The sequence below is a fragment of the Ruditapes philippinarum genome, unplaced genomic scaffold, assembly GCF_026571515.1.
Source record: "Ruditapes philippinarum isolate M1 unplaced genomic scaffold, ASM2657151v2 ctg6842_1_1_1_1, whole genome shotgun sequence".
Classification (NCBI taxonomy): domain Eukaryota; kingdom Metazoa; phylum Mollusca; class Bivalvia; order Venerida; family Veneridae; genus Ruditapes; species Ruditapes philippinarum.
The window spans coordinates 17,735-44,134 of record NW_026858662.1 but is presented as its reverse complement, the minus strand read 5'-3'; the positions used below and the strand labels follow the sequence as shown (position 1 = coordinate 44,134).

Sequence of the window (26,400 nt, the reverse complement as noted above, 5' to 3'; positions counted from 1 at the left end):
TCGGTTTTAGTGGGAAAAAATTACACTATTTTTATGGGGAATGGGGCCCATATTCGGCCCCAAATTTTACCATATAGAGAGCCCTGGTTGATAAATTACTTTGATTATATTGAAGTAGAAATTTTAAAATATTTAATGTATATCAACCTTACCTTTTACTTAATATTAATCTTCTTATACAGAATGCTTATTATGGAGACCATCATAAAATTTATTTATATATTTCAGAGTACATCATCATTGGAGAGTAATTTAGAAGGTCTAGCAAGTGTGCTGGAAGCTGATTTACCCAATTACAAAACAAAAATTATCAGGATTTTATGTGAATGGTACAAAATTTAATTTATATTATACAACCCAAAACAGAATGATGCTTAATTTTGTGCTATCTGTCTGCTAGTTATTTCCTGTCTGCCAGATCTGGAAAGAAATTAAGAATGTTAAGCCTAACCTGGTTTTTGCTTCCTCTTAACTTCATAAGGATCATAAGGATAATTCAGATAAAATATGTTTTCAAGCAAATTTCATGGACAAGTTTTTGCCTTGTTAAAAAATTATTTTTGACTTCTCAAATTTCATTTGTGCAAATATTGCTTTGGCTTTGTGTTGTTCATGTTAATAGTAAATATGAAGTTAACACCTGTTTATTAATACCCAGTATCACTATGTTAAAGTGCTTAAAACTTGATGGTTGAAATTGTCGGACAGTGAAAATTGTGTATTCAAGATAAAATGTTACCGTGAAGCACTCACATAACCTGCTTCAGAAGTCAAACAGCAAGTTCATATGATTGTTGTGGTTTTTTTTTCAGTGCTGTGAAATTACCAGAGAAACAGGCTGTATACACAACCTTGGTTGGTCTCCTGAATGCCAAAAATTACAATTTTGGAGGGGAGGTAAATATATCCTGATCTACACAATTTTTTGTTTTAATATTGTAGTTTGGATCTTGCAAGCACTGTAAGCTTATTTGTTAACTCTTAAAGGCCTATTAAGTTATCTGTTGCATTTTGGCAATTTGTATAAATATAGTGTTGATTTGCTGTATATTATTTGCTTCTTTGTATGGGAGTCAAAATACCACTTTGTTACATTTTGCCTCTTTTGTCACAAATACTTCACATTTAGTGCTATTTTTCAGGTTACATTCTTCTCACATGTTCTAAATTTGTTTATACATTATAATATAGCACATTTACTACCGAAAAAATATTTATATATTCCTGAGGCATAATGTGCCTTTAAATGAATTTATTAAAAACAGTACATAATAATCAGCACTGGTGTCATGTGAGGCAGCATGTCTGTGTGTTGTAATTAAGATAAATTTTGATAAAAGCTGTCAAGAAGCAGGTACTGATAGTTGGCCAACACTTCTTTTTGTTACAATTTATATGAAATTGAATTGTTTTGAAGTGAATGACTACAAATAAGTACAGAATTTAATGTCTATGATATATTAATTCTACAGTTTGTCGAAATGCTGGTGCGAAATATGAAAGAGGCTCTTAAAACCGAAGAATTTGAGTCTGCCAGACTTATTATCCGGTTCATAGCTGACCTTGTAAACTGCCGAGTCATAGTAGCCGGTTCCCTGCTTGCCATGTTTGACAATTTTATTGAAGTGACATTAGAAGATAACATACCACAGGTTATTTGGATTGTAACTTAACTTTTTTATATAACAAAATTTTATAAGCATAGCTTGTTAGTCCCCTACCGGTTTACCGGAGGGGACTTTAGGTTTACCCTCCGTCCGTCTGTCCGCCCGTCCGTCCGTCTGTCCGTCAGTCCGTCCGTCCGCAAAACTGGATCCCGCGATAACTTGAAAAGTACTGAAAATATTTTTATGAAACTTGGTATATGGATAGATGGCAGTATGAAGATTATGCACGTCTTTTTCTTTTCTTCCTATGTTGAAAATTCTGGTTGCTATGGCAACAAATAGGCTGAAAATATGGCAAATTTTACACATAAACTGGATCCAGTGATAACGCAAAAAGTACTGGAAATATTTTTGTGAAACTTTACATATGGGTAGATGGCAGTCTTGAGATTATGCACGTCTTTTTCTTTTCTTCCTATATTGAAAATTCTGGTTGCTATGGCAACAAATAGGCTGAAAATATGGCAAATTTTACACATAAACTGGATCCAGTGATAACGCAAAAAGTACTGGAAATATTTTTATGAAACTTGACATATGGGTAGATGGCAGTCTTGAAATTATGCACGTTTTTTTCTTTTCTTCCTATGTTGAAAATTCTGGTTGCTATGGCAACACATAGACTGAAAATATGGCAAATTTTACACATAAACTGAATCCAGTGATAACTCAAAAAGTACTGGAAATATTTTTATGAAACTTGACTTATGGGTAGATAGCAGTCTTGAGATTATGCAGGCCTTATCTGTTCTTCCTATTTTGAAAATATCAGTTGCCTTGGCAACAAATAGACTGAAAACATGGCAAATATAACAACATTTGTGATTAGTCAAAAAGAGCTGAACATTTTTATGAAATTGCATCTTTAATTCAAGAGTTATCTCCTCTTTAAGAATTTTGCTTTTAAAATGGTATATTTTGGTAACAGGGATGTTTCAAATATTAACTTTAGAGTGTCGTTCAGTCTGTCTGTCTGTCTGTTCATAAAAACTGTATCCTGTGATCACTTTTAAAGAACTTTTCCAACAAATTTTTTTAAAATAGAGAAAAATTGAAACATTAGTGAATGGCCAATGGCCCTTCAGAATGTTGATGGGGTTCTAACCGGTAGGGGACTTATGGATAGCTTGCAATACTATGATAATTGCTTGTTTAATTTAAAATTTGATACTGACATGTTAAACAAGTTTTTAAGCTCTACTATTCAAAGAATTTGGAGAGCTGTTGTACTCAGCCAGACTTTGGTGTCGGATTAACAGTGGTTAAGTTTTTAAGTGCAAGTTAGTATATCTCCAAAACTATTGAAGGGATGAGTTTAAATAAGTTAACTAGATAGCATTGGATTAATAAGTAAAGTTAAAGAATATGACACCCTTCACAGTCACTTATTAACATGAACTATTGACCATTGACTTATTTATTGAAAATAAAATGCATACCTTGATTATTTGATGTCTATTTCAGGTGAGATCAGACTGGTATGTGTATGCCGTACTGACGTCACTACCGTGGGTAAGTACCTGGAACCATTCTTTGTTATATCACCTTAATACTTCAGTATTTCATTAACTATACTGATTTAATGACTTTATTTTAGAAGAATAATAAATTGACAGAGAAAAACTTGATGGAGCATGCCCTTAGATGAAGATCTTCAACATGACTCATTTGGTACCAGGATTTAGATTTTAATGCTGTTATTTATCTGGATATTTTAAGTTCATAAACATTATCTCATAATGGTGTTGACATAAATTGTTGTATGTTTAAAGGTTGGTAGAGAGATGTATGAAAAGAAAGAGATGGAGTTTCAGAAGTTACTGGTCACTATAGATGGTTATATAAGGTAGGTGTTTAGGTGATGCTGCTAGCTTACTTTTTATTTTAGCATGATTATTCGTAGACTACAGAGAGCTATTAGTTAAGTTTTTTCGTGCAAGTTTGTATCACCAAAAATTCTGATGTGGTGTAAAATAAACAAATGATCCGTGTTGATATAACCAACATAGTGCGTTTGCGACCAGCATGGATCCTGATCAGACTGGGCAGATGCTCAGGCTGGTCTGGATCCATGCTGGTCGCAAACCCATGGTTTTGTTGTGACGCGGCTCAAATGTTGTTTGTTTTAATGGCTATGTTGTCTTTTGAATTTCTTATGGTTGAAATACTGTATCAGTTTGTGTTATGATATTTGCCCCTGAAAAATAAAAATTAGGGTGAAATATCTTATTTTGTAGCTCATTATCCAGTGGATAGGTTTTGAAGTAATACAAACACCTGTTAAGATAAGCAATTATTTATTTTTAAATCCATATTTCTTTTAAGAAAAAAGTGAAGGTATTATCATGACCCTCTTGTAAACATAAGTGTCGGCGTTGGTTAACCTTTTCGATAACGTCCAATTTCTCAGGAACGTTTAAAGCTATTCACCTCAAACTAGGTAGACATGTTTATACCCATATGACTGAGAAAATCAGAAACGTGGAGCGTACTGTTTGCGGAAAGGTTTTGTTAATATCTTAACGTCACACAAACTAAAAAAATTTATTTTCTGTATTGTGTTTTTCAGTAAAAGACAGAAGATACATGTACCAGCATTAAGGGTGTGGTCTACAGATACTCCCCACCCACAAGAAGAGGTAAGTATAACTATCTTAGATTTAAAGTTAAATTTGTACAGTAAAAAAGCTATTATACTCTAAGTGGTACAAGTGGCCTCCTAGGAAGTTAAGATCTCCAGTCACTTGCCAGTCACTGCTGTGGTAATGAATCCAGCAATGGACTTCTTTCATGCGAGGAAGCTGTATAGTTAGCATACAGAAGGTCAGTGGTTCTACTCAGTACCTCCTTGCGCCTGAAATTAAACACAGAGGGCCAACTTTGTTCATTTATTTGTTATCATAGTTATTATATTATTACAATGCAAGTTTTGGCGTTATTAAAATTCTGCAATCAAAATTTGAGCAACTGAACGTGTTCTTACAAGTTATTTTCTCCTGAACATTAATGATTTTAAAATATTTTTAAAAATGGAACTGAAGCATTACTGTATATTTTCAGTTAAAGAATAGTCATCAGTTGTCCAATCCCCATGTAAGGAAATCCTTAGATTTGACAGAAAGAAGTTGTACATTGAAATTTATTTAAATAAATATCCAAACACAAATTTTATATACAGTGCAAGTTCTGCGAAGCATTCCTCTGGTAAAATCAACTTGTGTTCTATTTATTTAACTATTTCTTATATATTTCAGTACTTGGACTGTCTTTGGGCGCAGATTAAGAATTTGCGGAACAACAAATGGATCGAGAAGCAAGTGCCGCGGCCGTATTTGGCATTTGACAGCGTCTTATGCGAGGCTCTACAACACCCGTTACCCCAGATCATCCCTCCGTCTCACAACGAGGAGATAATGTACCCGCTACCTACGGTCGTCTTCAGAATGTTTGACTACACGGACGTTCCTGAGGTTTGTTATCTGGTCGTTGTGTTGTTAATTTTATTTTATAGGCATTATCGGATGATAAGTCCAATATAGAATAATAATATCTGTCGTATGTAGCAAGCTCAGATTGAAATATCCGTCTGAATAGGACAGGAAGGACAGATATTCTGATCTGAACCATAAACACATGTCAGATATTTTTTCTTGCATATTCTAGCATATGTTATCAAATTTTGAATTCTTTACCTCAATAAAATAGTTTTTCATGGAAACTAATGTCTTTTCATCCATTACTATTTTCTTACTATAGCTAAAGTATTTACAACTAATGACGTCACCAGTCTGATATCCAAAAAAGTAGAATATTTTTACCAGTTTTTCCAGGATATAATTTTTCCAATTGAAATAATTGTGGGTATTGATTTAAAAAAATTTGAGATGTCTCAAAAAAGGGCAATGTTTTCTTACTTGGAAGTGATACAGGCATTAACCCAACATGTATATTCACAATTTTGAGCGAAACATTTACAAAATACTCAATTTGATCCCAGCAGTTTGGGTCATGTTCTCGAAGAACTGAAGAATACTCTAGTTTTTGAGCTTCACTATCGAAGAAAATTAAGAGATATTGTACGCATCCTGTTCTCTGCTTTGGCGTCACATTTTGTTTACGTTTTAAGTTTAGTGTTTGTTTGAAAGTTGGTACGTCCAACATTACTGAGGAGAATGGGTCACACACTCTTCAAGACCGATAACTGTAATGTGGATTTTTACAGAATTATGGCCATTTTTTAACTAAGAAAATTCTACATTATCCAGGCTGTTACTTTACTATCCAGCATTTAGAATAGTCTAGCTTTTGTTATTACACATTTTCGGAATAATTTTTGCAATTATATGAAGATCTTTAAAAAAAATTCCTTAAAATGATGCTTTTGTCCAGATGGAAAAATAAACATGTTCACGTATGCTTGTTAATTTGGCAAGGGTTGATAGTGTAAAATGGATATGGATATTGGCTTTGTGTAACAATCAAATTATCATCAATATTTCTTACAATATCTGTTTTGAAGGCTTGAGGTTTACTCGAACTTCTTTTGAGTCTGCTTCCTGGAACTAACCAGTACTAGTGACATAGGGAAAAAATGGCATGACCTTGTTAAGACTCGAACCCTGATCCTTTGGTGAGAGGCCAACACCTAAACCACTTGGCCATTTCTACTCTTGTAGGGGGCGTCACAGCTGTAGGTTCGAATCCTGACAGGGACTTTGGATTCTTTCATGTGAGAAAGCTATCCAGCTAGCTTACGGAACGTCGTAGGTTCTACTCATGTGCCCGCTCATGCCTGAAATAATGTACAGAGAGGCATCTAAGGTCGTCTTCCACCAGTAAAGCTGGAAAGTCACCACATGATCTCTACTATGTTGGTGCGATGTAAACCCAACCCCAAAAATTTTTTTCTCTTGTACTGTCCAATATTGGCTTCATCATTTATTTATAAGCTGTAGTATTGTCTTACTGAATGGGAGCCGATACATTTGCTTGAATGAATGATAAGACCTATATAAAACAGGGTAAGCGTTGTAAGATTATACTAACACTATTATAACAGGGTCCAGCTATTCCAGGCAGTCATGCTATAGATCGATTCCTTATTGAAGAAGAGATGAGGTATCTGATCAAGACGCACAACCAAGACAGGAAAGATTGGTACGATTTCATATTCTCCGTGACCTCTACCGTTCTTGTACAATACCTGATGGCTTACTGCAATAGGCTAACAAATCTCCAAGCTACACATATATTTTCATAACTATGTCCTTACTATTTAGATTTTCTTGGAAAATTGATGACAGGGTTTAGATTTATGCTAGCTGTGTGATTAGAATAACATTTGACAAGGTTGTAGAGAATCAGTCAAATGTCTATTTATAGCTCATGACTCGTAGATGTACTGGGGACCTAATTAGATGTATTCATAATGTCAGATCTGTTGTTTTTAAAATAAGTGAATTTTAAGATTGCCATTTATTATAAGGGATGTCATTTATTATCAGCAGATTTTTTTATAAGATTTTAAGCTGTTATATACCGACAGCCACAAAAAAGGACATTTAGGTTACATTTAGGGTATAGCTATTTAATTTTTCCAAAAACATGTAGTTTAACTCCAAAATGCATGTCACCATTAAGCAAGTGTTCTAGAATGGATATATGGCTGCAGTCTTGATCAGTTGACTATCTATAATTCTGCAAGGTCATGGCTTCTGGTTACAGATAGGAAAATGTAGCTCGAAGAGATTATAGAGAATGTTATATTTGTAAGAATGTTATGTTTTTGGAGTGGAGGGGGGGGGGGGGGAATGTGATAAACAAATGTTTTCGAAAAATCAAAGCCTAAAAGCTTGCTACCCCAACTTGAATGTGCAGGAAAAATCTGGATCAGAAGCATTAATCGCCACAAAATTACTTGAAAATTGCATGAAGTCTGAAGAGATTGTACAAGAATGGTACAGCTATTTATATATGATACATGATGTTGTTGTTGCTGTTGTTGACATGCAGTTATGTATGGTGTTTTGCAGGGTCCCGCAATACCTGGAAGTCATTCAATAGAAAGATTTCTGATCGAGGAAAGTCTATCAAATATTGTACAGACATTTCACCTGGAGAGAAAAGAGTGGTATCTCTTTTGTTTAATGTTTGACGTTAAGGCGACAGCAAAGTGTTCTGTGTGATTTTATTCAAACAGTTTTGGTTTATACAGAATTTATTTTAGTTCAATTGTGTAGGACGCTATAAGCTTAAAGACAAACTTTCGAATCTGTTCCTGGAACCAACCAGTACTGAGCAATGAGTGTAAAGTTTCTTGCTCAAGGAAACAACGACTTGCCCCTGAAGAGGTTTGAACCCATGCAGCTAGCAATCATTAGATTACTAGTCTGATGCGTTAACCACTAGGCCATGCCACCACTCAAACAGTTTTGAATTTTTTTATGTCAAAAACGTATTATTTCGCACATGGAAAGCTCTTGATTCTTCCACAAGTTGATATAGAAAGTTACTCGGGGGGTATTCTGACTTAAAAGAGCTACAATTTTTGTTCACAAGTATTTTTGTTAGGTCCATTTTCTCAGAAACTATAAAGCTATTCACTACTGAAATTTTTTAATTATCAAATTACTGCCATTGAGAAAATTAATACAGGGAAATCAAAGGCTTCTGCTTGTCCTGCTATAGACAACGCGTGTATATTTAATAAAAAATCAATAAAAAAACCCAAAGACTATATAGAATTCTATCCCTATCAATCAAATTTTTCAGTGTCAGTTGAATTCGGGCGCCACCATTTTCAATGTAACTTAATGATAATAGAGGGGGTATTTTGATAACAATTGTTACTTTTAGGATTAATAATAATCGTCAAATATTCCGAGTGAAAACAGAAGCGGTGCGTGAAATACTGAATGACACCTTCAGAATGGAAGAATGAACTATTTTTTTATTTTTTAACCGACATCCCCTCTCATAGGCTTTGCCTAATTTCTTATTATCAAAATTACAGAAAAAAAAGAACTAGAATAAAATCACGCACACTTTTTCCTATCTCATAAATTAAATTGATCAGTAGCTTATATATTTAAAAAAAAAAATTATGAATTCATGTTATGTTTATGATAAAGATAAACTATGTGCTTTGTAAACGAGTTTTTAAAGTGGATATTCAGCGGTTATCTATATCCATTTTGTTCACTTCTAAACAAACACATTAAAGACACGATTTTTTTACATGGTGTTAAAATTTTATCGAAAATTTTGTCATTACAGTGCCGCAGCTTTGCTTAGCTACACGACCAAGAACAAAATTCCCCTGAACTATATGATTGTCGAGGTAGGAAAATGTTTGTTTCTTTATTTGTCTGCAGGTTGTTTTTTTCTGCCACTGTTTACACAATTTTAGCTCGACTATTTGATAAGAATAAGTAGAGCTATCCTAGTCACCCGAGCGTCGGTGTCAGTGTAACCACTTATGTTAAAGTTTTTGTAACACCTCAAATATTTACAAAGTCTATTGACATAAGGCTTTGAAACTTTGCACACTTGTTCACCATCAAGCCCCAAATCAAGAAGAGGTAACTATTTTGACAGAATAACGTGGATTTAAAGAAACATTTGGCCCTTTTGGTAACTTAGAAAATTTTACATCATCACGACTCTTTTACTATCAAGCACTAAGAATAGTCGAGCATGCTGTCCTACCAACAGCTCTTGTTGGTCATATCTTGGCAGTCAGTCTAGTTGACCAACGCCAGCCCACATAGCTCAATTGGTTAGAGCCCGAGATTTGTTATCTCAACATTGTGGGTTCAATTTCCAGGCTAGACAACTAAAACTATTAAGTCTTCCGGATGAGAAATTAAATTGAGGTCCTGTGTACAAGTGCTTAAACATTTGGCACGCTAAAAAACCAGGAAAAGCTTCTGGAATTAGGTCATCTTTCTGTAACTGTATCTTGCACTGTCCTGCAAGTTAAAATGACTAATAATCTTCTTGAGAACTCGCCCTTATGAGCAACCTGTGGCGAGTATAAAGAATCTCAAATACATGCACAAAAGCTGAATCAGCTGTGAGAGACAAATATCTGAAGATTAATTCATCACAGAGAAATAAAACTACAAACTTTGTAAAGTACTATGGAAGTTTTTTTCTCGGACCCTCCTTATATGGAATTCTTAAACTGAACAAATTCTTCTTTCCAAGTAAGGATTTTTTCCCCTTCTATAGCAGGGGCCGTTATAGGGCTGCTTCCCCAAAGAAAAATTCTTTAAAATCATGCAGTTTTCCCCCAAAATTAAGGGCAGGACTGCTTCCCCAACCTGTGAAAAAAAGCCCTGCTATTTGTATTTTACTGTGTTATAAAAGATAAGCAAATGATGTACTGTAGATTCTAACTCTTTTTGATTGATGAATACAATGTGTGATGAGCACAAGGAGTGGGACAGCATATAGTTTAATTGTTTGGACTCTCATATGATTTCTTGAATTTTTTCTGAATCTTGTGCAAAAATTACTGTAACAAATGTATTTTATTTTTATTGCTCATAACATATTTTTTCTTATAAATTTTAGGTGATGTTTGGTCAACTATTCAGATTACCTCAACCCCCATACCTTGAGATTTTCTATGGTTCAACACTGATAGAGCTGTGTAAACTACAACCAGGGTCCATGCCACAAGTTGTATCCTTTTATTTGATATAATGAAAGAGAGTCAGCATGTATTAGCAGTTCTTAGCCATGATTAGCCAGCCCCTGACCGCTGTGAGTTCGAGTCATGCCAGGGACTCTTTCACGTGAGAAAGCTATCCAGCTAGCTTACAAAACTCCAGGAACAATGGTTAGGAAACTACCCGCCTATATGACTGAAATACTGTTGGAAAAAGGCGTAAAATGAAACAAACAAACAAACAAGCTTACAAAACGGTGGGTTTTTTTAGGTGATGGTTTGTGCAGAAATATTTGCACTTTGGTGTAACTGAGGTTTTCCTCCACCAATAAAGCTGGAAAGTCACCATATGTCATTAACTGGGTTGTTGAGTCATAAAACCCAACTAAAAAGAAGAAACAAGAAAGAAAAGAAAAAATGGTTTCTTTTAGGTATGTGATAAATAGAACGTCAGTGGTTCTACAAACAGCATTACAATCCACGTTAATTACCAGAAAGAGGTCAAAATATATGACAATACCCCCTATTGGTTTAGTCAAGCAGTAGAAATAATGGTGATAAATACTGCAAAATCAGACTTTAATCGCACATACCATGTAAATTATTACTTGAATCTTACATATATCTTTTCTGTGCTGGTATATGCCTGAAATAATGCATGGAGGGGTACTTCACAAGTAAAGCTGGAAAGTCCCCATATGACCTGTACCGTGTTGGTGTGACTTAAAACCCAAAACCAAAACCAAAAAAAACAACTCTTAACCAGTTGGAACCAAAATTTACTGACCTTTGCCATCATTGTAGAGCCAGGTCAGTCTGCAACTGTCATCATGGTCCGCACTGTTTGCTATTCAGTCAGTATCTGTTTAAAAAAATTCTCAAAGCTCATGACTCCAGATGAGCGAAAATATTTCAATAAAATCAAACTTGAGAAAAATGTGTTTCCTAAAAAAAAGATTTTAGGAAAAGTAAAAATATTCAAGATTCAAGTATTAATTTACTGCGTTACTTACACAGTAAGGGCTAAATTTGCATATTTTGTCCTCTTTTTTTAGTAATATACATGGGTTGTAAGTGCCATCAATAATGTGTAAATAGCTTCCATTTGGTTATTTCACTAAATAATACTTTTAAACACATTTTCAAAACTTTCATGAATATTAGCATGAATCTGGAGGCGTGCTCCTTTAAAAATGATGAATAGGTTTTATTCAGATAGAAAAGTGTACTTTAAGATATTAGCAGACATTTCCTTAACAAATAATCAGTTGGCTCAAGCTACAGAAATGTTGTATGAGAGACTGGATACGATGAAGTCTCCATGTATTGAAAGGTTTGTACATTTGCAGTATTTGCTAACTTTCTAAATAAAAGCATGAGTTTCTCCTAAAAAATTAAAGGGAATGGGTTGAAGCTTCACACAATTTTTTGAGAGCATAATGGGAAGTCACTGTTCAAGGCTCATTTAAGTCTTACATGGATTTTACATCATTATGTCCCTTTTTTGAACTTAGATAATTCATTTTAATTCAGGCTTTTGTTTTACTATCAAGCACTGAGAATAGTCAAGCACATTGTTCTACCAACATGTCTTGTTTGTATGTATTACTTGTATAACTTGTATTGGGATCCGATCAGATTTTGTTTCTTTTTATATTTCAGGTTTTCCAACTGGTTTGCCTACCATTTGAGCAACTTCCAGTTCAGATGGAGCTGGGATGATTGGATAGCTTGTACACAGGTCAACCCGCTTCTCCCTAAACCCAAGTTTGTTACAGAGGTTCTCCATAAATGCCTGAGGTAACTGTTTACTAGTTTTAGTTTTGTATTATTATCTAAAGCAGCACACCTCCAGATTCAAGCTAATTTTCATGAAAATATTGAAAATGTATTAAAAGGTGAAATATTGCGAAGTGAACAAAGTAAATAATTTTCAAATTGGAAACCGCACTTACAGACCATAAAAATTACCAAAAGGAGGTAAAAATATGCAAAATTTGCCCTTACTGTGTTAGTAACGCAGTAGAAAAATAGTGAAAAATACTGCAAAATTGGTCATAAATGGCTAATAACATGAAAATTATTACATTTATCTTGAATCTTTTTACTTTTCTTAATTTTAAACTTAGAATTTTTGTCAAAATTGGTTGCCCATAACAGTGTAACACGGCATGCAATGCTATTATTTTACAGATTGTCGTACCATCAAAGGATTAAAGACACTGTACCAGAAGCCTTTAGAGAGCTGATACCAGCTAAACCTCAAGCCAGGTACAAGTACGAGGAAGAAGGGGCAGGTGGGAAATTTTGATTTTAAACGCCCATAATTTATAAATAAATCAGGATTTTTACTAAAAAATTTCATTTAAAAAGCTCCAATATCCTTAGAAGGAGCTTCACCAAGGTCAAAAAGCTTATAAACATAAAATTTTAAGTTCTTACATAGATCATATCATGCGCTTAAATGGTATGATGTGCAAAAGATAAAAAAAGAAATATACTCAGAAATAAATGAAAATTGATAATTTCTATGATTTGTAGGTTCTTTTAATTTCTGGGTTGTTTTGCACATTATGAATCATTATTCAGAGTTAATACACTTGTTACTATATATAGTAACAAAATTGCCTATGATTTTAATTGTTTATGTGTGTCACCTGACTGATTATGAGTTTGTGACCCGGGACTGATAATCATAATCGGTCAACTGAACACGAGTATGTGCACAAACTGTAACGAGGATGTCACATTTGATATCATCAAAACAGCTAGCTTTTAAAGTACGATTGAAGCAGGAATAGCTTTTTGTTTCCAAAAAGGTGTTGTACTTTTGAAACATTTAAAGAAGGAAAAACACATTGTAGAGTATAAAACATAATTGACATGAAGTATGTTTATACAGGATCATTGCCGGGTACCATGGTTTCCCATCAGTTGATAGATGCCATCAAATCAAAATGTACACCAGAGGAAACACTGGTCTTATTGAAAGAATTACCAAATCCTCTAGCTGATGATACAGGTATGATGTTTACATTTACTTTTTAGCTCCCCCCTTTTTTTTAAAGAAAAAGTTGGACCTTTTTTTCATGACCGTTTTGTGTGTGTTGATGTCAGTGTAGGCATTGGTTTACTTTTTCTTAAGGTCCATTTTTTTCTCTCAAAAACTGTTAATGCTGTTTACTTCAAACTTAGATAATGTTTATTGTCATAAAAGCACGCTTTTTTAAAAGGGAAGATAATCCTTAAAAAAAATGCAAGTTGATTTTATTTAACTATCCAGTATTAAGAAAAGTGGAGGGTCCTGTCCGTGGACAGGCCTTGTTTTGTTTTCTAACTAAGTAAAAAAATTCTGAGGAGGTTACTATGGCAGTGATTAAGATGGCTGACTTAAAATCACTTGCCCATCACTGCTGTGGGATCCAATCTTGCCAGGGACTTTGGATTCTTTCATATGAGGAAGGTATCTTGGTAGCCTACAAAAGGTTGGTGGTCATAAATAGGTGCCAGCTTGTGCCTGAAAAATGGTGTTCCTCCACCAGTAAAACCCTTAACATGCTGAATATTTTAAATGGACTTGTCCCACTTCCAATTTTTGGACTGTCCATTATCAATTTTAGGGATATCAGTTTGAAAATTTAAAGTTTGTCAGCCAACAGTGTCGAGCCTGGTCAGACTGCACCGATGTGCAGGCTGGCCTTGCTCTATACTGGTGGCAAAGGCTTAACGCTTTCGGTTCCAGCACTTTAAGGGTTAATAGTTTCGGTTTGACTTTAACGCAACCAGAAATACTTAATTTCTTTTTTTAGCAGACTTCGAAAGTAAGGTACATACAAGCATGTCCCATAATTAAGCTTTAATAGATTAATTTTAACAGCATATTGCTCTGAAATTGTATTGCAAATTAGTCTTAAGTAATCAGATATCTACGTGTAAGCTTTTATAATGAATTGAAATTGGATAAAACTTAAGACTAAAATTTGAATGGGAATTTAAAATAGTTAAAGATATGGATTTTGAAACAATAAAGAAGAAAAACAGAAAGAATATGTAAAAATAATGGAAAATATGTATAAACAAAAGGAAAATATGTAGAAAATAATGGAAAAATATATAATAAAAAAAATGGAAAAAGTATATAAAAAAAAATAATAGGAAAAAATGGAAAAATAATGGAAAAATGCATTAAAAAAATATGGAAAAATAATGGGAAAATATGTAAAAATAATAGGAAAATATATTAATAATAATGGAAAAATATGTAAAAATAATAGGGAAAATATGTAAAAAAAAAAAAAAAGGGAAAATATGTAAAATAATGGGAAAATGTGTAAAAATAGTGGAAAATATGTAAAAATATTAGAAAAATATGTATATAAAGATTTTTTTCTTTGCAGATGAGCCGTCACACCATCCCCTCAGAATAGATGTGTTTGTGTCTACACTGTTACATCTTGGATCTAAATCTTTCTCCCATTCATTTGCTGCCATTGCAAAGTCAGTTTGTATACCTTTACATCTTCTTATTTGCTCATGTAATTATACCCCCAAAAACGAAGTTGGGGGGGGTATATAGGAGTCACCCGGTGGTCAGTCAGTCAGGCAGTCCAGACGTCCCTTGCATTTTCCTTGTCCGGAGCATAACTTGAAGACTAATGGTTGGAATTCAATATAACTACACACAATGGTCAAGCACACTGAGAGGAAGTGCAGTGCACAAGAACCATAACTCTATCTTGACTAATGACAGAGTTATTGCCCTTTGTTACTTTTCCTTGTCCGGGGCATAACTTGAAAACTATTGGTTAGAATTCAAAACAACTTAATACAATTGTCAAACACAATAAGGGGAAGTGCAGTGCACAAGAACCATAACTCTATCTAAAGTAATTACAGTTATTGCCCTTTGTTACTTTTCCATTCCTTTCTTTTTTCCGGACCATAACTTGAAGACTTTTAGTTGGAATTCATTTTAACTTAATACAATGGTCAAGCACATTGAGAGGAAGTGCAGTGCACAAGAACCATAACTCTATCTTGACATATTGCAGAGTTACTGCCCTTTGTTACTTTTCCTTGTCCAGAGCATGACTTGAAAACTACTGGTTGGAATTCAAAACATCTTCACACAATGGTCAAGCACAATAAGGGGAAGTGCAGTGCACAAGAACTATAACTCCATCTTGACTAATTACAGAGTTATTGCCCTTTTTAGCTCGACTTTTCTATGAAAAGGGGAGCTATCCTACTCGCCCCGGCGTCGGCGTCGGCGTTGGCGTCACACCTTGGTTAAGTTTTTCGTACCACCCCACTTTATTTCAGAAGTATTACAAGTATGGCTTTGAAACTTACCATACTTGTTCACCATCATAACCTCCATCTACAGACAAGAGTACATAACTCTATCAAGGTTTTTGACAGAATTATGGCCCTTTTTTGACTTAGAAAGTGTATTGAGCTTGGTTAAGTTTTTTGTACCACCTCACTTTATTTCAAAACCATTGGAGGTATTGCTTTGAAACTGACCATACTTGTTTACCATCACGACCTTCATCAACAGACAAGAGGACATAACTCTGTCAAGGTTTTTGACAGAATTATGCCCCTTTTTGACTTAGAAAATACATTGAATATGGGTAAAATCCACTTATTGCCTTAACCCTTTGAGATATTGCTTTGAAACTTTTAATGCTATTTCACATCATTACCCCCATCTGTACGCAAGAGAAGGTAACTCTGTCAAGGATTTGTTTTAAAAATTAAGGCCTTTTATCGACTTAGAATCTTGGTTAAGTTTTTAGTACCAGTCCACTTTTTGACTGAACTGTTTGAGATATTAATTTGAAAGTTGGAATACTTGTTTACAATCATGATTCCCAAACATGTCCAGGAGAAGGTAATTCTGTCAAAGATTTTATTTGAATTATGGCCCTTAACTGTCAATGTTTTGTATTATAGGCAAGCACTAAAAAACTTAAAAAATCTAAAAAAATTCATTCCTATCCACTTGTTCACTTTACCATAAATTATGTCATATAAACATTGCTGTAATATTCAAGGGTATCAAACAACTAGTTCACTTTAAAAATACAGAGATTCTTGTATTGCCTTTTACTGCAAAAACTTTTTTTATTGGCAAGCAATAAAAAAGTCGAGCGCGCTGTCTTACGGACAGCTCTTGTTTAACCTGGTTGTTAACCAGGTTTTCCGAAGAAAAAAACTGGTTATAAGATTGAGGTATGTCGGCGGGCGGATGGGTGGGCGGGCGTAAACAATTTCTTCTGTGCGCAACTCTTCCTACATTTCTCAACGGATTTTGACCAAACTTTCACAGAAGCTTTGTCATCAAGTGCCCTGGCGCATATTGTCGGGGTTTTGCGATTAGATAATATTTGACCTAATTATGGCCCTTTGTTTTTTTACCTTATATAGAATATATAGTGAACAATTTCTTCTGTGCGCAACTCCTCCTACATTTCTCAACAGATTTTGACCAAACTTTCTCAGGAGCTTTGTCATCAAGTGCCCTGACACATATTGTCAGGGTTTTGCAATTGGTATATATTTGACCTAATTATGGCCCTTTGTTTTTTTTCATTATATAGAATATATAGTGAACAATTTCTTCTGTGCGCAACTCCTCCTACATTTCTCAACGGATTTTGACCAAACTTTCAGAGAAGCTTGCTCATCAAGTGCCCTGGCGCATATTGTCGGGGTTTTGTGATTGGATAATATTTGACCTAATTATGGCCCTTTGTTTTTTTTCCTTATATAGAATATATAGTGAACAATTTCTTCTGTGCGCAACTCCTCCTACATTTCTCAACGGATTTTGACCAAACTTTCTTAGAAGCTTTGTTATCAAGTGCCTGGCACATATTGTCGGGGTTTTGTGATTGGATAATATTTGACCGAATTATGGCCCTTTATATATTTTTTCCTTATACAGAATATATAGTGAACAATTTCTACAGTGCGCAACTTCTCCTACATTTCTCAACGGATTTTGACCAAACTTTCACAGAAGCTTTGTCATCAAGTGCCCTGGTTCAATTGTCAGGGTTTTATGATTGGATAATATTTGACCTTATTATGGCCCTTTGTTTATTTTCCTTATACAGAATTGAACAAATTCTTCTGTGCTGAACTCTTCCTACATTTCTCAACGGATTTTGTTCAAACTTTGACAGAAGCTTTGTCATCAAGTGCCCTAGCACATATTGTCTGGGTTTTGTGATTGGATAATTTTTTACCTAATTATGGCCCTTTGTTTTTTTTCCTTATACAGAATATATGTAGTGAACACTTCTTCTGTGCGCAATTCCTCCTACATTATTCATGTTTTACATTGCACATAGTTACATTGTTTGTTGGTTGTATTTGTATTTCAAATACAACATATTTATCTACAATGGTGATAATTGAAAACCTGGTTTCATGGCATTGCCATGTTTCTTGTTTACTTTTCCATTGCTTTTTTTGTCCGGAGCATAACATTAAGACTAATAGTTGGAATTCATAATAACTTCATACAATGGTCAAGCACATTGAGAGGAAGTGCAGTGCACAAGAACCATAACTCCATCTTGACTAATTACAGAGTTATTGCCCTTTGTTACATTTCCTTGTCCAGAGCATAATTGAAAACTACAGTTTGAAATTCAATACAACTTCATACAGTTGTCAAAGACATAAAAAGGAAGTGCAGTGCACAAGAGCCATAACTCCATTTTGACAAAATACAGAGTTACTGCCCTTTGATACTTTTCCTTGTCCGGAGCATAACTTATAACGTACTGGTTGGAATTCAAAACAACTTCATGCAATGGTCAAGCACAATAAGAGGAAGTGCAGTGCACAAGAACTATAACTCCATCTTCAGTATTTATAGAGTTATTGCCCTTTGTTTCTTTTCCTTGTCTTTCTGGACTTATTACAGAGTAATTCAATAAAACTTCATCAATGGCCAACCACATTGAAAGGAAATGCAACATACAAGAACCACAATTATCTTTAATTGCCAACAACCATAACTCTATATTTTAATTCTTTTACAAGGTATTCTGTTACTAGTAACATCCTCATTTCTGAAGCAGTCTTGTGGGGGTATTAATCACATTTAGTGATAGTTCTAGTTTTGCTTTATTTGTAGGGCTGTTTATTCCCAGCCAGGTGGTGATCCCATCCACGAATTCAGACCTGACGATTCACAGATCATCTCATTGTATTGATACAAAACGAAATTATGATGTTTTTAAAACATACTTTAGATGAAAATATAAAAAATATAATGAATGTCTTTTACAGACATGTAGTTCCTGTATGTATGTATTCTAGGCTTAATGAGGGTCCATTTGCCCTTTCAGGCACTGAGTGTACGGACCCTGTAGTTCCTTAAAATAACAGTTTAATCATTGTAATGTTTAAATTTACCTACAAACCTTTCAGTTAAAAATATAAATGTTTGAAAACATGACACAGTAAAACAATGTTTTTGAAACTTTTATGCAATAAAGGCTCATGATTAACTATCAAGCACCGACAGTTCTTGTTTTGTTTCAGGTTTCATTTTGTGTTGAAGATGTTGGCCGAGTCTGAGGAAGGCCAGATATGTCTCCTGAAGACAATGTATGAAGTCTGGAGTACACATCCACAGGTAATGCTTACCTATGCTTTTTAGCTCGACTATTCGATAAGAATAAGTAGAGCTATTGTAGTCACCCGAGCGTCGGCGTCGGCGTAACCACTTATGTTAAAGTTTTTGTAATAGTTCAAATATTTTCAAAGTTCATTGACATATGGCTTTGAAACTTTGCACACTTGTTCACCATCATGACCCCAACCTGTAAACAAGAGGAGGTAACTGTATCAAGCATTATTTTTTACTATCAAGCACTAAGAATAGTTGAGCGTTGCTCTTGTTTATGCCCCCGGGCATATAGTAATTGAACTGTCTGTCCGCACTCACAGGAGAGTAATTATGTGGCTAGAGGGACAATAGGTAACTGTTCTTTCTCTTTGATGTCATTCATTCCGTAATGCTTTTATGTGGCTATTTTCTTTTGAGTGGCTAAAAAAGACAATAGAGAGAACAATAGAGTAGCCACATTATTACTCTCCTGTTAGAACGTCCGTCCGGACGTCCGTCCTCACTACAGAATAGGGATAGGGGGCCATCTAACTGTAAACAGAAAGAGAACAATAGAGTTCATTCCGTAACAATAGAGTAAGGGGCCATTAGCCCTCTAATAAACAATAGAAAATAACAAAAGAAATGGCCCCTTATTCCATTTCGGCCAGACGTCCATCCATACGAGGTTAACCTAGAACGGCAAGTTGAATTTTCTTAAGTTCTACCTGTACCAATGGCTTCATAATTTACACACTTACTAATCCATACAAAGTATATGATCTGTGCAAGTAACATAACTATGGCTTCCATTTGCACCAAGTTATGGCCCTTTTCAGCACTTAGAAAATGAATAATGGTTAACCTTAACCGGCAAGTTGGAAATATCTTATGTTCTATATGAACTAATGGCTTAATAATTTTCACACTTACATATCAATACAATGTACATGATATTGCCAAGTTATATAAATGTGCCATCCATTTTCCCAGTAATTTCCCTCTTTATCACTTTAAAAATAGGGCCTTGTTATGGTTAACCTATTCCGCCAAGTTAGATTTATCAAAAAATTTCACCTAATTACTTCATTTATTTAATGATATTTTTCTTATTTGGTAGGTGGATACCTTTAACAGTCTTCTAATTTTTTGTGGCGTTAGGCGTCTCCAGGTCAAGGTCAAGGTCACTTGTGTAAAAAAATAAATCTAAACATTTCTGCCCATACAGCCTTTATTAGCTCACCAGAGCCGAAGGCTCAGGGTGAGCTATTAGTATCAAAGGGGGATGCTCCGGCGTCATGCGGCAACAATTGTCTTCTTCTCTGAAACTACTGGGCAGATTTACTTCAAATTTGGTCTGTAGCATCCTTGTGACAGTCACGCTTGAATTTGCTCATGTCATTCCAATTGGCCCCTTTTAGGGGTCAGCAGAGCTAAAAATAGAAAAACCTTTAAACATCTTCTTCTACAGAACTAATTGATGGAGGATCACCTAACTTTGTCTGTAGCATTCTTGGGTAAGGCCCCCATGATTACACGTTTAAACGGATTTGTTTCGATTTTCATTCGTAAACGTTTACGATAATTTTTACCGTTTAATCGAAATTACCATATTGTCTTACAAAATTTCTTAATCATTGCCTTTTATCATGGATTTTATCAATTCTAGTGGTTTATTCCAAAGTAAAAAACAGAAAATGGGTGTTTACAACCCTCCACACAGCATTACCGTGCACAAATTGCTCGTGACATAATACATTTTTAGTAAAAAATGGGGTTACAATGCAATAAATGTGTGCTGACTCAATCGTGATGAGCCCTGCACATTCTTTATTTGTACATGTGTATAAAAAGAAAGAAATACATCATTTGGCGACTCAAATACATGGTGTGTATAGTACATATAGGTACCACCGTTTAAACGGTATCGTTTCGGTTCTTGGCAATCGTGTAAACGTTTACAAAAAATTGTAAACGTGGGAGCCTTATTCTTGGGTAGTCTTTTATCAAGTTTGCTCATATTTATTTCATTGGCCCCTTTAAGGGATCTCTAAAGCTAAAAATAGAAATACCTTTAAATGTCTTATTCTACAGCACTAATTGGTGGATGATCACCAAACTTTGTCTGTAGCATTCTTAGGTAGTCTTTTATCAAGTTTGCTGATATTAATTTGATTGGCCCCTTTTAGGGGTCTCTAGGGCTAAAAATAGAGAAACCTTTAGACATCTTCTGCTACAGAACTAATTGATGGATGATCACCAAACTTTATCTGTAGCATTCTTAGGTAGTCTTTTATCAAGTTTGCTCACATTAATTTGATTGGTCCCTTTAAGGGGCTGCTAAAGCTAAAAATAAGAAAACCTTTAAACATCTCCTTCTACAGAACTTATCGATGGATGATCACCAAACTTTGTCTGTATTTGCTCATATTAATTTGATTGGCCCCTTTTAGGGGTCTCTAGGGCTAAAAATAGAAAAACCTTTGAACATCATTTCTACTGAAATCACCAAACTTTGACTGTAGCACTCTTAGTTAGTCTTTTATCAAGTTTGCTCATATTTCCTTGATTGGCCCCTTTTAGGGGCAGCTAAAGTTGAATTAGAAAAAACCTTTTTTTAACCCTCCCCTTTCAACAAAATAAAGATGGATGATAAAACCCAAAATTTTGTCTAAAACATTTTTAAGGTAGTTTTTCCCAATAAAAGTTTGGTAAATTTTAAATTTAAATTGGCCCCATTAAGGGGCCTCAAAGGGCTAAATATTAGAAAACGGCCTTTGAACATCACCCTCTACTGGAAATATTTGATGTATAAATCCCCAAAAACTTTGTCTGTACTTTCCTTGGTAGTTTTTATCAAGTTTGCTAAATAAAGTAAATTTTAAATTTTGATTGCCCCCTTTTGGGGCTAAAGTTTTAAATTTCCCCCAGGTAAAGGGCATTTCTTCAAATATAGTTTAAAGTTTTTTCCTAGGGGGCCCGTCCCCCAAAGTGGGTTTTGGGGTTTTTAATTAAAAACACTCAAAAAATGTTTTTCCCTTGTAAGAGACATACAGATAGATATTTGGTGAAAGTTTTAGCAACCTCATTTTGAGGTATTTTGTATCAAAATTACATCCAAAATGATGAGAAAAATGGTCTATGTCAGCAAAGCATTCTTCGATCTTTGAAAAAACAACCATGTTTTTTTAAATTGGATATATTTATAAACTGTGTTTAATGTTTTTATATGCCCGAAAAAATTTTGGTGTAAACAGTAAAATGTGATGCACCTGGTTATCTGTCTGTCCGTCTTTTAGCTGTTTTCATGTCCGGTCTGTACCTTTGAACCGGTGGAAGGAAATTAAAACTACTTGGCAGAAATGTTAACCATAATGATATGATAATAATGATTTTGAGTCAGTCAAAAGTTTAGACTTAAAGATATATTGACTTGCATATAATAGACTTTTTAGACAAACAGACTTATCACATCTATAAGTTTATAAGACATATATACTTTTACGACATACATATAATTATTATAAACTTAAGCAGAATACAACTTTTCATTGGAGAAACATTGTCAATAGTAATGATTATGTTGTTTTATGTTGGACAAGCCATCCAATTAAAACCTGTCAAATACGCTATTGTATCTCCCCATATGCGGGCATGTACTTTGACTTGGGTGGTAGATATCTCTTTCACATAAACTGATAGTCGCAAATTTTTGCCATGAAAGAAATCTAATAGTGAAGTTCCAAGGGTAAATGCAGGCTCGTTTTTAAATGGTTTCTCGAAATTTATTGTGAATGTATATGGAAACTGATTTTGATGGTAACCAAGTTTGTAACACGCGTCTGATTGGCAATGCTCAGTCTTCTCCATTTCAGATTTTTACAACACCTCTGTGATTTTGTGACTTGTCTGGTTTTTTTTGAACTGGTTCTCAAACAAGCCTGGTTTTGATTTGATTTTGATAAGTCATTGAGGTCTCTTTGAAAGTTTTTTCTAAACTCTGATCTGGTTTTTTTTTAATCTGACACATTGCTTTATTTTTTTGGATTCTCTTTTCATCAAAGTTTTATTCTGTTGTTGTTCAACCTTCATGGAAAGTTTTTCGTGGTTGGTTGGATAATGCCTGGAGATTCTCAGATACTTTTACCAGATTCCTTTCCAAATTTATTAGATCATGAGTGTTATTTGATAATTTCTTTTTTGATATCTTTTCATTCATTTCTCTCATTTGTTGTGTTACGTTGTCCAAATTTTTAGACATGGCATTTAAGTCATTATTAGTTTTTATTATTTCTGTCTCCTTTTTTCACCATTTCCAAGTTGTAACTTGCCATTCTCTCCAGTCAACACTTTTACCTCCTGTCCAATCTTTACCAACTTTTGTGTCACTGTTGTTCCTGAAGCTAACAAGAGGTCTACAGCCAGTTTTGTCTATGTTAGTTTCCATGGATACCAGCCCCTTACTATTTCTTGCAATTATCTTTCATTTACTTTAGCCATTTTCTTCTCTATCCTGCATTTATGTGAAATAAATAAAATTGAAATATACATATTATATATATATAATCTAACATTATATAATTGTGTCTCTAAAATATATTGGTATGGTTTGAAATCAAATGTTATTTATGTTAAACTGTAAGCTGCCAATGTTTTTTATTTCCTCAAAGTAACTGCTTTTTTGTCGGAGAAATTTTGAAGAAGAAAAAAAAGAATCTATGCTAAGAAAATAAAGTTATCTTTCATATGTCCCTAAAGGTAGTGATATAGTTAATGCCTCTTCTTTCTGTCTGTGGCATATATCAATTGAACATTGTCGAATGATCTTCCATGTGCACAATGCAGGTCCTAAGCAGATTATAGCTTATACATAGATGTATAAATTTTCCAAAATTGTAGCCAAAACAGTAGATGAATAAAGTGGCCAGAATTGTCAATGTTTAAAGTGGCCAAAATTGTCAATGTAATAAAAGTGGCCAAAATTGTAGACGTATAGAGTGGCCAAAATTTTGTAGATGTATAAAGTGGCTAAAATTTGTTCATGTATAAAGTGGCCAAAAAAAATTGTAGATGTATAAAGTGGCCAAAATTGGTAGATGTTATAAAGTGGCCAAAGATGTAGATGTATAAAGTGGCCAAAATTGTCAATGTATAAAGTGGCCAGAAATTGAAGATGTATAAAAATGGCCAAAATTGTAAGATGTATAAAGTGGCCAAATTGTTTAGATGTAAAAAAATGGCCAAAATTGTAGATGTATTAAAGTGGCCCAAAATTGTAGATGTATAAAATGGCCAAAATTGTAGATGTATTAAAGTGGCCAAAATTGAAGATATTAAAGTTGCCAAAATTGTTAGATGTATAAAAGTAGCCAAAATTGTAGATGTAAAAAATGGCCAAAATTGTAGATGTATAAAGTGGCCAAAATTGTAGATGTAAAAAATGGCCAAAATTGTAGATGTATAAAGTGGCCAAAATTGTAGATGTATAAAATGGCCTACAATGTATAAAGTGGCCAAAATTGTAGATGTATAAAATGGCCAAAATTGTAGATGTATAAAGTGGCCAAAATTGTAGATGTATAAAGTGGCCAAAATTGTAGATGTATAAAATGGCCAAAATTGAAGATATTAAAGTTGCCAAAATTGTAGATGTATAAAATGGCCAAAATTGTAGATGTATAAAATGGCCAAAATTGTAGATGTATGAAATGGCCAAAATTGGAGTTTATCTCTTTTTGTCTGGGTCATACATGTAACTTTTACTGTCTTTGATAGATTTTGAAATTGCTTGGCTAAAATCGCAATCGTGAGGTTATCTTTGAAGCATAGCATTGTCATGAAAAAAAACTGGCATTTTTTTTAAAAACGGACCAAATTATCTTGACCAGTAATAGGAAATGCAGCTTTTCAAACTTAGATGATGCATTTTCTTACAAATTAGACATTTTCAGTTAGAATTTTCTAGATTTCTACAAATTGCTTCAATAAAAGAATTCTTCCCAAACATGAGTGTAGTACAATTATTTAAATGATACACATTGTTAATACATTTTACAGTACTTTTTGTGGAAAGAAAAACTGTTCAAAGTTATAAAAATATTTTATTTCCCTCTTAAAGCATTATGTTTGAAGTAAAGGATTCGCTAAAAAGCAATAAATGATATAAACTTTTTCAAACACTGAAGTCAGGTATAGCCATTAACAGATAGATCTTTTATACTTGAAGTGTTCATATACAGGATAAGCTTCTGATATGTCGTAAATTCATGATAATTTTCGGCTAAGTCCGAAATTTAAAGAATAGGAAGTTCTTTTGTACTTACACTGGCATCTGTGTAACTTTTTGGTGATGTTTTTGCAAGCAAATTTGTATGAAGGAGGTTGAAACTTCACACACTTCTTGAAAGCATAATTTGTCACTATGCAAAACCCGTAACTTTAATAAGGATTTTGACAGAATTAAGGCCCTTTTGAACTTACAAAACTCTACATTAACCAGACTCATGTTTTACGAATAGATGAGTATGCTGTCCTACCAACAGCTCTTTTTATATTTAAAAGATAATTTTGTATTTGTCTAAAGAAATGTGAAGCTTTATAAGATTATTATAATAGAACATCAACTTACACGTTTTCTATATCTTGTTTTGTCTGTTTCTGTTCTGCTTTCATTCTTATAATTGCCTTTTCAACAACTTGACAACATGTTTCATCTTCAAATGAGGTGCTTGTAGAGTTTTCAGTTGGAGTGATTGGAGACCTTGTCTGAAAATTAATTTAAATGCTTAATTAATGATACAAAATTTGTCATAATTGGATTTATATAGGAAAACAAGCAGCGGTTATTTCTTCAACCTCACATGTATGGATGTTATCCCAGGTAGCATAGTTATAGAACGTGTTAACTTACATTTGTTGTGATTCCTGAAATAAGTCCGCATTGTCTTTTTATCATGTTTACTTCTGTCTCAGTTGATTTTAGTTTTGACTGAGTAAATGCCAGTTCTGATTTGGTTGACATTAGAACCCGACGTAACAAGGACATTTCAGTGGTAATCGCATCTATTTTAACAGCTAGCATGGAATACACATCATCAGCACTTAAATTAGCATCTGTATACTTCCAAGTGTAGAAAACCAACATTGATTGTAGCAAAACCTTGTAAACGCACATATTTTTTTTTGAAATTTTATTTTAGTTCCTCAAACAAACTGTAGAAGTATCTTAAACTAGTGTTAACACTCATTTGATTTCTTTTTATAGAATTTTAAGTACTTGTACGCTCATAAAAACAGAAGATCTTGTCAATTAAAGCATGTTTGACGGACATTTTCTGAAAATCTAGTTTTTATATTTTCCTTATAATATCAAGAAATGTGAAAATTTGCTTCTTTTTGTCAACACCTTATTCTTTCCAATACTTCAT

General features: G+C 34.0%; 2 protein-coding genes across 3 annotated transcripts in view; one reads left to right on the top strand and one right to left on the bottom strand.

The window, feature by feature from the left end:
* Positions 1–228: 228 nt before the first annotated feature.
* The window catches only part of LOC132753882 (nuclear cap-binding protein subunit 1-like), a gene marked incomplete at its 5' end in the record, with an annotated part of 39,343 nt that continues 13,171 nt past the window's right edge, over positions 229–26,400 (top strand). The window contains 16 exon segments of one of the 2 annotated variants that reach the window (XM_060744424.1): positions 229–329; positions 813–897; positions 1,473–1,652; positions 3,132–3,179; positions 3,440–3,513; positions 4,237–4,306; positions 4,922–5,137; positions 7,700–7,797; positions 8,943–9,006; positions 10,245–10,355; positions 11,610–11,674; positions 12,004–12,141; positions 12,535–12,638; positions 13,244–13,363; positions 14,739–14,838; positions 18,907–19,000. In XM_060744424.1, coding sequence (XP_060600407.1) covers positions 229–329; positions 813–897; positions 1,473–1,652; positions 3,132–3,179; positions 3,440–3,513; positions 4,237–4,306; positions 4,922–5,137; positions 7,700–7,797; positions 8,943–9,006; positions 10,245–10,355; positions 11,610–11,674; positions 12,004–12,141; positions 12,535–12,638; positions 13,244–13,363; positions 14,739–14,838; positions 18,907–19,000 — 1,668 coding nt within the window. 2 annotated transcript variants of the gene reach the window in all.
* LOC132753885 (uncharacterized) lies at positions 23,386–26,261 on the bottom strand. The gene is made up of 3 exons (XM_060744426.1): positions 25,884–26,261; positions 25,602–25,738; positions 23,386–23,486 (listed from the first exon to the last, which is right to left on the bottom strand). The coding sequence occupies exons 1-3, from the start codon at positions 26,145–26,147 to the stop codon at positions 23,450–23,452; spliced, it is 438 nt and encodes a 145-aa protein (XP_060600409.1). The 5' UTR covers positions 26,148–26,261; the 3' UTR covers positions 23,386–23,449.